Source organism: Prunus persica, chromosome G2 (genome assembly GCF_000346465.2).
Source record: "Prunus persica cultivar Lovell chromosome G2, Prunus_persica_NCBIv2, whole genome shotgun sequence".
Classification (NCBI taxonomy): domain Eukaryota; kingdom Viridiplantae; phylum Streptophyta; class Magnoliopsida; order Rosales; family Rosaceae; genus Prunus; species Prunus persica.
In genome coordinates, this window is record NC_034010.1 from 28,148,905 (window position 1) to 28,163,437 (window position 14,533).

A 14,533-nucleotide genomic window follows, 5' to 3' on the forward strand; every position below is an offset into this window, starting at 1 on the left:
TTCAACATAAACGTAGCAAGGCCAAAAATGTTTCAGTTAGTAGTATTTCACAAAAAATGCTTCTGAAGTTAATTTTTGGGTACGATACAATTTCCTAAATCTGTAGTATTTGCAGTAAGCATGCACACTTGGAGAGGAGCCCTACATAGACTCCTATTTACAGAATACTCGAAATAATACAAAAAATATTTATATACATGATAGCTCCGAGCTGGAAATTGAATATCCAGAAATGTCATCTGCATCCTCTACTATGGAATTGGCAGCGAAATCGAAACCTGATATTCACAGATCATACAACTGAATCTTCACTTGATAAGAGACTCGATAGACAAAGGTCACAATATTCTGTTGTGTTCTGCTTCAATCATCAAAGATTTCTCCTGTAAAGTGGAGGAAAAAAGAAATGAGCAAATACTTAAAAACTCTGGATAGCTTTCAGAAGCAAATTATACTTTTCACGTTTTGAATGCATATCCAGCCCGCTGCACACATATTCATTTTAAAAGAGAGATGAGAAGAGCCACGGGCAATATCCACTGCATGGTTCATTCAAACTTCAAAAGTATACCATGCTTGCAAGTGTGTCAGCGTGCATGCATGTGCTTCAGAGAGGGGGAAAGAAAGAGACCTCGCTATATGGGGTGCCCTCGGAAGGAAACCAGTGCATAAGAACTCCTAAGTTCATTATGGCAGGAATCAGCTTAAACAAGAGTGGAGTTGTAACCTGTAACATCATTTACTAGGGTAAGTATTTTGAGAGAGAGAGAGAGAGAGAGAATTGAAGTCACTTTCAATGACAAGGAAAAATAATATAAAATTACCAGGCTTAGTGCTGTCGTTCCAAGAAGAAGCAGGTACATCTTCCCCTGTAAAGAATAGTTTGAAAAGACGATGATAAGAAAACGAAGATGAAACCAAAGGATATTATGCAGATAAGAAAATGAAGAAGTTCAATAGTTTAACCAATTCTACTTTTCTCAGCTGATTCCTATGTTTTTATTCAAAAAGAAAATTTAAAACTGCACAACTTGCGAATGCATGCATATAGTCCATTCCTAGATTACTATGACTAACCATAAAGAGAGATAAGTTACCTCAACAAGATTAAGATTCGACGCCCGACTTAAGAGGACAAAAGCAAATTCTCCAATTTGAGCAAGTGAGACTCCAACCTATAAAAAGTAATCAAGTTTTAAAAATTAGGAAGCAAATAATTTAGTTTATCTGCTGCAGATAAGATATGACTCAAATCTTATAAATCAACTTACCACAAATGATGTCCTAAAGCTATATCCGAAGGCCTTAGTAACAATAGAAGCAACGGCAGTCTTTACAACTATAACTAGAATAACAGATGCTAACAGTATGTCCACATGGCTCCACAAGAAATGTACATGTATGAGCATTCCAATACTTGAAAGGAAGAGGGCTGCAAAAAGGTTACGAATTGGTTCCACCTACAATGTACAAAAACATCGAATGCAATCATTAATGTTAACATTGTCTTATGAAAATGATTCATAAGTGATGTCCATGCATCTGCTTTTACTTTTCTTTTCTGAGAAACAAAAAGAATATTAATACATGACCCTGACACTTGCAATATAAAAAAGCATTTACAACAATGTAACCTACTAAGTTTACGAACCACTTAGTTAAAAGAAGCCCCAAATATAAAGTCCAACGAGTTTATAACTTAAGAAGGGGGGAAAAACAAAAGTAAACAAATGAACATGACAACAATAAATTAGGTAACAAGTGGAAATCCAGAAGAGTACCTGGTCTAAAGTATGTTGTGCAAGGTCAGTGGTTGATATCATAACTCCAGCCACAAATGAACCCAACTCAAGGCTAAGGCCCAGCTTATCACTACACTGAAAAGGTTACAAGAGATTCAATAGTATTAAAACACTGTTGAGAATTACAAATATGTAGCAAGATCTGTGCATTAGAACCATATTACTGTTATTCCGTGATCCACACACTGAAAAGGTAATTCACCATCTTAGCTTCAGAGTAAGTTCATGAAGGGAAACTTATTACATAACAAAGGTTTATATTTCTTTCTTTTCTCAAGGTACTTAGAATATCCAATTTAAGTCAGGCATTTCAACTTCCAAGTTTAAAGCACTCATCTTGCCATCCATCAATTCATTCCCATCCAACTAAGCAGATTCAAGTCCTATTTTAGAAATGTATCATAAAAACTGTATTCTCCAGAAATTCTGGAAAACCAAGTTGAGCAACAACTCAGTAGCCAATACTCGGCCAACATTGGACCAATAATGAAGCATAGTGGTTATAATGTGTCAAAACCGGCTCAGCACTCAAAAGCATGCAGATGGAGCAGGAAATAGATACGCATAGATTTGAGGATGAACATGATGAGTAGTAATTAGCCTTGACATAAAATGAATACAAAATGTCCACTTACCCAAGCAGATAATAAGCAGAAAGCCACAACAGCAAGCTGATAAAGCTCATTCGTCTGATTCACCATAAAAATTATAGATGAGCCAAGTTAGTTATTAAAAGTCAATACAGAAAGGTAACTCGCTCATTCTACTAAGCAATCAAAACTTACTTGAGAGGACAAGTGCATCATCAATTTCAGAAAACGAGGAACAAATGACCAACACAATACAGAGGCAGCAGCAAGATATAGAGACAACACTAGCAGCCTGAAGACACAACAAATTACAAATTATAATTTGCAACAAGCTCTTTATTAGGATGTTGGACTGCAAAAGGACCACTTCAAAGAGAAAAAAATGGTAAACTCGAGCATGGCAAAAAAATAAAATGATTAAAATGACTCTCAGTTTCATTGTAACAAATGAAAATTTTGGAATAGAAATAAATAAAAGGAAAAAGGACGATACAACATGGGAAAATAAAATAAAAATGCCATAAAAGAAGGCACAGAAGCAGAGACTTACAGCTTCCCCACTGATACCATTCCTTGGAAAAGGCCACTATGACCACCCAAAACTGGGAGCAAAGCAAACAGTAAACCAACAGCACAATCCTGAAATAATCCACAGTGAATGAATGTAGCATCATAAACCAAGCTTATTGCATAAAATGCCATCTAGTTATCAGTAAGTATATCATCTGAGTTTTCAGTCAAAACCTACCTGGAAAATGAGTGTTCCGATTGTTACTTGACCATGAAGAGCACTACTACTATTCCTTTCTCCAAGAAATTTTACCACCTGGTAAAAAGGAAATGAGAAAGGAATGTGCACTCAAATTTCAGAAAGAAACAACCAATGAGGAAAAGTGACATCATATTATTAAGGCTTCAAAAACATACCACTGCTGTTGATGACATTGACAAGAAGGAACCAACAAAAACTCCCTCAGACAACTTTGCTCCGCACAACTGCAAAATAAGCAAAACGGCAAGCTTATTGTTTATTTTGACAGGAATTAACTAGTTACTTGTAACAAAAAACTGGTTATCAAGATTGAATACAATACCACAGCAGTTATGGCACACAAGAACATAAATGTTAAGATTTGAAGAAGGCCTCCAAGAACAGCTACAGGGCCCACAGCTTTTAACTGCACAAACAACAAGTTAAATGGCTTCCTTAAACAAAGGTGATTTTCATCCTCGCCCTCCCCCTCAGGATATGAATTAGAAAGTTTCATAATTTTACTGCATAACAGTCAGTAAACTAAAATTTCCCAAGTCTAACATACCTTAGCCAAAGAAAACTCCAAACCTAGAGCAAAAAGAAGAAATACAACACCAAATTGTGCAACAGTTTCAACCTGTAACAGAAGTAGCAGATTTGGGGATAAACTATAAAGAAACTAGAACTCTAAAATCAGCAAAAATATAACTTTTAGCTTATCACAATTCACAACATACCTGTACCATCTCACTGATGAACTCCAGACCCCCTGGTCCAATGAGAGAACCCGCAAGAAGGTAGCCCACAATAACCTATCATATGCATATAAATTAGAAAAGATAGCATAACAGCTGCATCATTTAAATCGCTATATGTAGCTGAAAGTTTATAATGTTGGGTCATATAGACCATTAAATATAGTGGAAGATTAAGTTAGAGATAAGAAAAACTATGAACGAAAGCAAAAGGGTGGCTAAAATTTAAAGACAAACCGGTTGTCCCAAACAAGAAAACAAAATTCCACCGATAGCAGCAGAAACTATGATAACCACCAAATCAGAAATTAACCTGCCAAAATGTCAAGTGTTAACCATAAATCATACATGTATCAATAAGTAAAATCAAAACTTAGAAACTGCAACAACTGTTCTTAAGGCAGGAGAATGCAGTGTCACAAGTTTGTTATAAAAAAGGATGACCTTTGGGGCTATTTGAGGGATAACATACTGTTTTACAGGCATTAGATTATAAAATCCATAATCAATTAAAAACAACCAAAGACATAAAAGTTTATGCCACACAGAAATTCATTCTAAAAACATTTGAGAAAATGGGCCCTGAATTTATCCATGTATGATAGTCAGGGAAGGAATACATAAAAATACCTCAAATCTACTTGAAGTACTGGATATTTGGATTTCTTGTTTGACATCACAAACACATTATCCTATCATTAAATAAGTAAAATAAGTTAATATAGTTAAAATGAAGCTAAAGACAATTATAACAGCGCCTGGGAATCTCTGCCAACAACTTTCAAAGTACCTTTTTGTCAATCAAGGTTGTTGTTTCTTCGGAATCTTCATTCTCCAGGGAAAAAACACCTTGAAACTGAAATGATTTTGTGCCACTGAAGCAAAAACAAACACAAAATGGCATATAATACTACATAAAAGCAAAATCGCACATCTTATTCCACTACGAATTTAATATCTTGTCACAGAACAATGGTCTTAACATCGAAAGACCATTTAACATTCACACACTTTGCCTCTTGCGTGTCATTTCTCTTCTCATGAGTGATTTTAGCCACAGTCTCCAGTACAGCCTGCAAAACACAATAGGTATTTGCCTTTAACATTATAACATACATGACAAAAGGAAAGAAACAACGACAATCACACAATTACATACGCACACTCAAGCTACAAAGCAGAAGTTTGTAAGATGAAATGAGACGATAAATAAAAGCAAAGATTGATTTTGTATGTTAAGCTAAAGCAGTGAAAAGCTTTCGCCACAAAATTGTTTCGGCATTAAAATAAACCAAATTATTCCGATTTTTTCTTGTTACAACCACATTATTGCATATTGGAACAGGAAGATGAGAATAATAACAAAACCTACTTGTTGATCAGCCACACTGTTGTTGAAGCTGCTTCCATCAGATCCTAGACAAAGTGAAAAGCAAAATGAAACGTTAACTAACTAGAATTAAGATGATAAACCAAACAATAACTACAAAATGCAAAATGTTAAGTTAAAACAAAATTCCAAATAAATAATTAATTAACCTTCGGGCTGATCATTCTCAGAGAACTCTTTCTCGAGAACCCGATCGAACATTTTCGCAATGGTGCCGTCACCGGATTCCGGTGCGGACGAGTTCATCATATTCCCGTAGAACCTCTCCCTAATTTCTTTATCAGATCTCGCGGAAAACGAAACCCTCGCGTAAATCAAAATCGTCAGAAGACAATAACAAAACCCAAACACCACTCGTTTTCTCTTCGCCATCAAATGTGGAAAGCTGAACCAATCCAATGTCTCTCTCTCTCTATCTCTCTCCCTCTCAATTTTAGGAACGGAATTTGAATTTCAAAAGGAATAGAGCTTGAGAGGAATTGAATTGAATTCAAAGAGTGGGAGAAGAAAAGGAGACGTTTCTCAGATTACGAAAGAGAGACTTGGTTTAAAGTCAGTGTCTTGTTTTCGTAATTTTTGGACGTTAATTGGGAATTTTTTTTCAGTTGTTCAGGGCGGGATCGCACACCTGAATAATTATTTCGCGTTTTTTCTTTTTGTTTTTTCCTCAAGAAAACGTATGCGTTGGGGGTAATTTCGTCTTCTCAGGCTTACAGACGTAATTTTCAACATGTGGGCGTTGCGACCTTTCACTGTCCGTGAACTTTCAGGGCCCATTTGGTGCCCAAATCATACTTTAGTGGGTGCTGGCGCTGCGATTTTCTCATCATTGTCATTCATGAAGCTCCCATCAGTAATTGGTAATTTGTCAAAACTTATACTCCAAAGCTTTTCGCATTGAACAAGTAATTATGAGTTTATCTGATAGAATTCAAACCCTTAAAATCAAGTAATTTGGCAAACTCATAACCTATTACCTATTATTTATTTCTTGCATCACAGTTCAATCTCCCTCCTCATATGTTAGAGTAGTTTAGAATATCCCTTTGTCAGATAATTAAATATATTTTGTTTTTTCGTCTTTGATAAATTCCTTTTTTGGCAGCTACGTAACAAGCCCAACGGGATTGGGTCCGGACCAAAAAGTAAAGGGCCTCAACATGGCCTGTGTTTTGGCATGAAATAAAAAAGAGGAAGAGATTGAGGGCTCAAAAGCCCAAGCTACCAGACGACAGATGACGTGTCTCGCCCAGCGCCACCCACCCAACACAACCATTGAAATAGACTTTGGAGTGTGCCATCCACAAGTCCCAAGACCGAAGCAGTACCAACCTTCCGCCTAACTAACCCATCGGTCGTTTCGTTTGAGGGCAAGAAATCTCTAGACCCATTACAATGGCGTCGATTGTAAGCACGGCCGGATTAACTTCTTGCGGTCACAGAAAACCATCAATGGAGGGTTTGAAACTGAGTAGCAGAAAAGCTATGACCTTCGGGACCCAATTGGCCTACCCCGTTTCCTCTTCTTCTGGTTGTGGTTATAGCAGAAGGATGAAGCCCATGGTGGTGGTGAAAGCAGAGGCTCAACCCATAAACCCTGAAATTAGGAAGAGCGAGGAAAAGGTTGTGGACTCTGTTGTCGTCAGTGAACTCTCTAAGCCCCTCACAGTTTATTGCAGGTAAGTTCCAATTTCATGTTCCTACTGTTTGAACTTACACAATATTGAAATTATATCTGCTGCTTATTGTTCTAGATTAGTAATTTTGGTTGTTGTGGTTGTTTGGAAATAGGTGTTGGAGGTCGGGGACTTTCCCTCTGTGCGATGGAAGCCATGTAAAGCACAATAAGGCTACTGGTGACAACGTTGGACCATTGCTCCTCAAGAAGCAGTAAGCGGCATTTCGATGTTAGTAGAGGTGTTGTTTTGAAATGAAAATGACTGTTTATTTGAGATCTGAACAGTATGTGTATTGTTATAATCGTCACATTTCAAATAACGTACGAGTTGTACCCTTTATTTCACTCCTAAACAATATTGACAGACAGAAGCATCTGTTAGTATTAGAATACTGGTCAACCAGAGCTCATTGCTTTCAGACTCTGGATGTTGAATCTTGCACGCCTAATTTGTTTTGCACTCCATTTCTTGTGGAATAATATGCACCTTCTTCTTGAAGATTTTCTAGGTTTACTCGTTCCCGACATAAGCTTTCTCGTGTTCTCCGTTCAAGTACTTATACCCTAGTAACATATAGGTGACAGCCTCCTCTTGATACTTAAAGGGATTCTCTGTAGTTGAAAACCGAAGAATTTACACATATGCTATAAGCACAGGGATTCTCGGGCCAATCTTCCTTGTGTGCATGTTTTGGCATGTACCGGCTGTTACAGCAAGTATTGCCATCTGTTTTTATCCGTTCAAGCTCAAGTTGGGGGGACACAGCTGGAAACTTGTAAATATAATGACGTTGCACAGAAGTGGCGCATTAATAATGCACTTTAAGCATACTTTCTTAGCAAAGAGGATTAAGAACAATCATTAAAGCAAGTGACCATGTTTTTATTTTTCTGAGAGAAAAGCAAGTGAACATGTTAAACAAGAAAATATATATGTTAGTTTATGATAATCTGTTCAAAAGCGAAAGAAAAAGAGAGCAATTAATCATTTCTAATCATCCCATGATTCCAAAATCAGTGAGAATGGGCTTGGAATTTTTCCAAGTGAATGGTCGCGCTTAAAAACTGGTCAAATCAACCCGTCCAAACGCAAGTTGGAACTGAGTCATGTTGTTGAATTAAAGTAAATTTTTCAGAAATTGAAAAGGTTACGTTACCTGTAGGAAGGAATTTGAAGGGAAAAAACTAGGTTTTTTTAAAACTAAACTTTTTTTTTTTTTTGTTGAGAAATTCTATAATTGCATTCATAATTCAGTCAAAAAAGCCACTAGCCACAAAGGGCCAATACAAACTAGCCACAAAAGGGCCATTACAATAACGAAGCGGTCTAATATTAAAATTAAGAAAATCATGTATGTCTCCACCAACGATCAGGCAAGATCGAAGAAACTCTGGCATAGGCATCCCAACTAATATTGCAAACTTAGAATAATAAAAAAGAGATAAAGTTTGAAAAAATCAAGCCATAACAATACAAATAAAACTCTCACAAAGGAGAGATGAAAAACTCTCACAAAAGTAGATGTGAAAACTACACAGATAACCCAAAGAGTCTCTACAACTTATTCTAAACATAAAGAAATTGCAAAAAAGATAGTGGTGGAGATCCGACGCCGAAATGCAAGTGAAGATCCGACGCTGAGCCGTAGCCGCCAATAATGGTTGAATGAAAATCATAACAAAACTAAGACAAATAGGAAAAACCCTTTGTCTTTGAAAATAATAAAAGAGGTGAAAGGAGGAAGAGAGAAAGAGAAGAGAAGAGAGAGGAGAGGGGGGAAGAACAAGGGCTTTTCCCCCCCCCCCCCCCCCTTCTTCAAGGTGAAAAAGGATGATTTTGCTTCCAAATGTAGTCTCATTCGGTGCAATTGAGGTATGAGAAAAAAGATAATATAAAACACTTTGTTTAACATCAGTCGTGTTTTCAAAATCGCATATATTAAATTATTAGTTGTTAACTCTGTTCCATTAGTTAGATCTTGAAACCTGACAGCCAATGATAGAAAGACATGAAAGCTGTTCCACATGCAAACACTATTTTATACAACTAATGGTGCCTTCGTGTCCTGCGCTCCAAGTTTATAAAATGCATCAAAACATCACTCATCTTGCATTTTTTTATTCAAAAGTATCAATTAACTTTACATAATCAAGTTTTTCTACCATTTTTTTAATATAAAAAATTCCTAATTGATTCAAATAGGTTAATGTTGTAAAGTATAAAGTAGTGGAGCCCACTTACTATTTGTTTGTAGACTTTGGTGCATGATTGTATTGTAGATTCACGGGTGATTGGATTGTAGATTCACGGGTGTTATCCACCCTTTCCCTATAAAAGGCTTCTCTCTTATGCAAAGAGAGACTATGATCTATGAAGAAGAGAATAGAGGGAAGAAAGAAGAAAATAGAGTGAGAATCAGAGAGAATAGAAAGATTGGAGTTTATCTGAGGAGAAATTCTGTCAGTGTAAACACCACCAAGAGAAATATAATTCCACTCCCAATATTACAGTGGTACTTCTCATCCTCTTATTATTCTAGTTTTATAACAGTTAATTGATTTAAGCTATAAATTTTAAAAATAATTGAGTCTTTATTGAGTTTCCTCTTTTTAATTTTGAATTGAGGAAAGTTTTTTTTTTTTTTTTTTGTGTTCTTACAATGAGTAGGCTTTATTGAGTTTCCTCTTTTTAGTTTTAATTGAATAATTAAGTTGGAGGCCTTAGGCGGCCGCCTTGCCTACTTGTGCCTAGGGCCTCTCCTAGTGTAGTAATTCCTCAATATCCCTATAAATAAATAAAAATCATAAATTAATCATCAAATGACAATCACGGCTATACAAAACTATAGACGGTGACAAATTAAGATCATACTTTGGTTTTAATGTTAAAAAATGTGATAAGTTTGAAAGCGAGGCACCGTCATAACGTGTGCTGGTTCGTCCATGTTTGTAGGCTTCCTCGTTATGGAGCTTCACGCTTCACTGAAGCCTTCAATCTCATAAGTATCCCACCCATATGTTGTTCACTCACCACGATATATTGTTAACGAATCGATAACTGGTTAATTAGTACTATTTATGCCACTAGATTCATTTGAAAAAAGATAGATTTTGAAAAAGGCCAAAGGAGATAGAATTTTTTTAAAAGAAGCTAACATGAACAAAATTGCCCTTATTTATTTTTGAATTTCCTAAAGAATCATTTACATTTGCATGTATTTGGTTTGAAAGTTGAGAGATTTTTATGCCTTTTTTTTAAAAAAAAACTTTGGTTTTTTACAAAAGTGAAATTTTTTTTGTGACTAAAACCTAAATTTACTTTATTAACTATATATGCATTAACATGACCACATGGTATGTGTTTAGTACATTTCGTTTTGAATAAAAATAAGATACAGTAACATAATATAACATTAATCATATTATATAGACATTGACAAATACTATGTACTTCGTTCGTTGTGTTTAAAGAAAAATCAGATATAAATAGTAACATAATATAATCTAATGTGTATCAACATTAACACATAATATTTCGTTAAATTCATTTAAAGAAACTGATTATATTATGTATCATATATGCATTAATATTGATATGTATTTCGTTTAAAGAAAAATCAGATATAGATAGTAATGTATTATGCATTGAATTTTGTATGCACATATTATGCACAAGCTCATACTAAATTATGGATCCCTCTGCATAAAATTGAATACATTCAATCAAATTAACCACTTGGGAATTGCTACCCACTTAGACCTCCTCCACCGTTGATAATTCGCCACGTTTGTAATCATTAGAAAATGTTTCAACATCCGGGGCCCTCAACGCAGCTGATAATTTTGTATTTGCATACGAGCCCTCAGCCGTGTATAAAAACTGTTTGCAAAACTGACCACCAGAACGACTGTTTTTGTCGGCAGTCAGCCCCATCAACAAGGGCCACATCTCTCCATCGGTACAGCTGCTATGCCCAACAACACTCAATCTCAACGCGCCAACCAACCGTATGATCATACCGATTCGTTTGAGAACACTTAGTAAGTAAGAAGCGCTTCCATTAATAAATGATTTTTTAAAATCTCGAATATCGTCAAAAATGTTACTGAAAATTTAACTACTTATGCTAGACACAATTTTTAAGTTTTTACGCTATGCGTCTTTGTTGTTAGAAAGCAATTTTACGACCCAAACAGACCCTTAGTATTCTACACTTCTGCATACGTTAACTGTACAAATCTACAAGTACAACCAATTTCGTGAAGCCAGAACCGACGGCGTACGCTGCCCTCGTCCAAGATATTAATCTAACAGGTGCTAAGATCTCCGTCTTAGGCGCGCATCTCACGTACCACGTGCCGTCATTGCGTCACGAGTTAACTTCTTAAACATGTATAGGAGCCTCCCCTACTTCCACCGTCTTCAACTAAGAAATACTTCAAATATACGGACTTCCACGTGCCGGTCTGCACTCTGTCGGTTCCCGTAGCAGCCGGTCATCACACCGCACACGTGTCCTTGCCTCACCTCCTTCTTCACACAGCTCTACACACCTCCACTCGAAACAAACAAAACAGCACCACTTTCTTCTCCCTCTCTCTCTCTGTGAAAACTCCACCATTTTTCCGGTTAAACCCGCCGGGAAAAGCCTATCAGCTCTGCCGTTCTCTTCCTCTTTCTCTGATGCTTTCGATTTCGGAGCATCCGTCTAAAGAGCCCCAACTCAAAAGGCCCAAAAGCCCGGACCCGCTCAACTCCTTCAACTCACTCCTCCAGCTCATCCACCACCCTCGCACATGCCTACTCTTCGCCATACTCGCCCTCCAGGTCATGCTTCTCTTCACTCTTCGCTCTCTCCCTTTCTCTCGCCAACATTTTTCTCCTCCGAACTCCCCTAAACCCGAACCCTTACTAGTACCCGAACCTGAAGACCGATGCGGGTCGGGCCGGGTCTTCGTCTACGACCTCCCCAAAACCCTCAACCAAGAGATTTTACAAAATTGCGACGACCTCAACCCGTGGAGCTCGCGCTGCAAAGCCTTGGCGAACGAGGGGCTCGGCCAGCAGGCGACGGGAATCGCCGGAGTCGTGCCAGAGAATCTCGCTCCGGCGTGGTACTGGACGGACCAGTTCGTTTCGGAGGTGATTTTCCACAATCGGATCCTGAACCATAAGTGCCGGGTCATGGAGCCAGAATCGGCCACGGCGTTCTACATCCCCTTCTACGCTGGACTCGCGGTGGGCAAGTACTTGTGGTCGAACTCCAGTACCGCACAGGACCGCGACCGCCACTGCGAGATGATGCTTAGGTGGGTCCAGGACCAGCCGTACTACAAAAGATCCGAGGGCTGGGATCATTTCATCACGATGGGGCGGATCACGTGGGACTTTCGACGGTCCAACGACCAAGATTGGGGGTCACGCTGCATTTATCTCCCCGGCATGAGAAACATCACGCGTCTCCTGATTGAGCGAAACCCGTGGGACTATTTCGACGTCGGTGTTCCCTACCCTACCGGATTCCACCCCAGGTCAGACTCCGACGTCGCCGAGTGGCAGAGCTTCGTCCGTACGCGTAACCGCACGAAGCTCTTCTGCTTCGCCGGAGCGAAACGCGGCGCGATAAAGAACGACTTCAGAGGGCTTCTGCTGAGTCACTGCCAGAGCGAGTCGGAGTCGTGCCGAGTAGTGGACTGCGCGGGGACCAAGTGCTCGAACGGGACCTCAGCGATCCTCGAAACGTTTCTGGACTCGGATTTTTGTTTGCAGCCGAGAGGCGATAGCTTCACGCGGAGGTCGATTTTCGACTGCATGGTGGCCGGTTCGATCCCGGTCTTTTTCTGGAAGCGAACCGCTTACATACAGTACGAGTGGTTTTTACCGGGTGAACCGGAGAGTTACTCCGTTTACATAGACCGTAACGCCGTTACAAACGGGACGTCGATAAAGAACGTGCTTCAGGGGTTCAGCAGAGAGGAGGTTGAAAAAATGAGAGGGAAAGTGATCGATTATATACCCAAGTTTTTGTATGCGAAACCTCAGGAGGGTTTGGAGAGTGTGAAAGATGCTTTCGATATTGCGCTGGAAGGGGTTATGAGGAGGTTCAAGGAGCACGGTGAGTGGGGGTTCAGATGGAAATGAAAGAAATGGCGGTAAATTTATTATTTATTTTTTGCACTTTTTGTTGTATCTTATAATTTTATTTGGGTCACATAAATTGGATGGATAAGGATTTTCCCAGATTGTAGGGGAAAAGGGTTAATGGGCATTGGGAAGTAGTTAGTTGTTACAGTTTGTATCTAATTCTTTTGCTACATTATAGTTTGTATACAGTTGAGTGATATATTTAGTCACTACTAGTTCAATGTAATGAGTAGCTGTAGCTGGTGGAGTGATAATGTAGTGCCACACACACTGGTGTGGTCCATATTGTTCGGTTGGAGGTGGATGGGAGCATGGCATGGAGAGACAAAGATAATAAATTGTTATCAGATAAATGGCTTTTTTTATTTTTGGGCCATATATAGCATGCCATGAATGCCAAATGTATTTGATTTCTTTTTTGGTAGACTTCATAATAATGAATTGCTAAATGAGAGCACATTACAGACTCTAGTTTGATAGACTTAATTTAGCAATCCCGTTTTTATGGATCTTATAGTTTAAGGATATTATGATCACCCACCGTAAAGTAATATCAACGAACCGCATTATTGGTGAGAAGAGTAGGGTGGTGATGCTTTCTTCTCTCCTTTTAAAGATGATAAAGGAATGGTCTCTAGATTTTTTGCACCTTCCAACTCCAAGGAGTGGAAAATAAAAGATAAAGGCTCAATTGGAATCTATCCATCTTTTTGTCCTTTTTCCTAGGGCGGAATTGCGGAACCGCACTATAAAGCTAACTCACCTTTCTCATACAGTTTCAATACAGGGACAAATCTTTTCTCATCTTCACACATGTATTAAATGGAAGATGCTTGTAACTTGTGAAGAGCATTATTAATGTATGATGCGTTGGGGTGTTTGGTTCGATTCCTTCCTCCGACAACTGCTCACAATTGCCTCAGGCCCGAAACTGCTTACAATTGCTGTTGGGCTGATATCTGTGTTGGCTTTGTTGGCCCTGGGCATTTATTTGCTCACGATACCATGCGCCCATAGGCCCATTGGCCGAAATGCGATGTATCCGGTTTAAACTAAACATATGTAATCAAGACGACGTTTAGAGATCTTTTAGAGGGAAAAAAGAGTTCAGAGATTACTAATTGCTGCGACACACATGAAAACTTATGGCCAATGGCAAGTTGCATAGAGCTTTCTCAGTTTTCCATTTTGCATATCAAATTAAGAGGTATATTTTCTGGTTTTCTACCCATCTTTTGTGGTTGGGGGACCTACTTTTGTGGTTAGGGACCCTACTAACCTGAAGGTAGGGGATGTGCTTTGTGCGACTTCGTCACCACCATCATGCCGAATCTGAGAATGTTTTAATTAAGCAATTAATCACTTTACTATATTTAGGGCCACGTGGCTCGGTTTAAGATAAATGTTTCAACAATGAGA

At 38.4% G+C, this 14,533-nt stretch overlaps 3 protein-coding genes across 4 annotated transcripts; 2 read left to right on the forward strand and 1 right to left on the reverse strand.

The window, feature by feature from the left end:
* On the reverse strand, positions 14-6,088 carry LOC18787259 (K(+) efflux antiporter 5). 2 transcript variants are annotated; one of them, XM_020557895.1, is made up of 20 exons: positions 5,441-6,088; positions 5,274-5,317; positions 4,913-4,974; positions 4,692-4,776; positions 4,532-4,593; positions 4,139-4,214; positions 3,884-3,958; positions 3,712-3,783; positions 3,487-3,570; positions 3,320-3,388; positions 3,141-3,218; positions 2,943-3,031; positions 2,588-2,684; positions 2,438-2,491; positions 1,782-1,877; positions 1,272-1,460; positions 1,098-1,175; positions 825-869; positions 572-727; positions 14-383 (listed from the first exon to the last, which is right to left on the reverse strand). In XM_020557895.1, exons 1-19 carry the CDS (start codon positions 5,661-5,663, stop codon positions 608-610), a joined length of 1,698 nt encoding a protein of 565 aa, XP_020413484.1. In that variant the 5' UTR covers positions 5,664-6,088; the 3' UTR covers positions 14-383; positions 572-607. The 2 variants fall into 2 exon arrangements, with proteins under 2 accessions (XP_020413484.1, XP_020413483.1); XM_020557894.1 differs by having other exon boundaries at positions 632-727; positions 5,441-6,081.
* Positions 6,590-7,468, forward strand: LOC18785514 (CDGSH iron-sulfur domain-containing protein NEET). The gene is made up of 2 exons (XM_007218535.2): positions 6,590-6,970; positions 7,083-7,468. Exons 1-2 carry the CDS (start codon positions 6,687-6,689, stop codon positions 7,183-7,185), a joined length of 387 nt encoding a protein of 128 aa, XP_007218597.1. The 5' UTR covers positions 6,590-6,686; the 3' UTR covers positions 7,186-7,468.
* On the forward strand, positions 11,371-13,571 carry LOC18785171 (xyloglucan galactosyltransferase XLT2). Its single transcript, XM_020557765.1, has one exon. It carries the CDS (start codon positions 11,654-11,656, stop codon positions 13,109-13,111), a length of 1,458 nt encoding a protein of 485 aa, XP_020413354.1. The 5' UTR covers positions 11,371-11,653; the 3' UTR covers positions 13,112-13,571.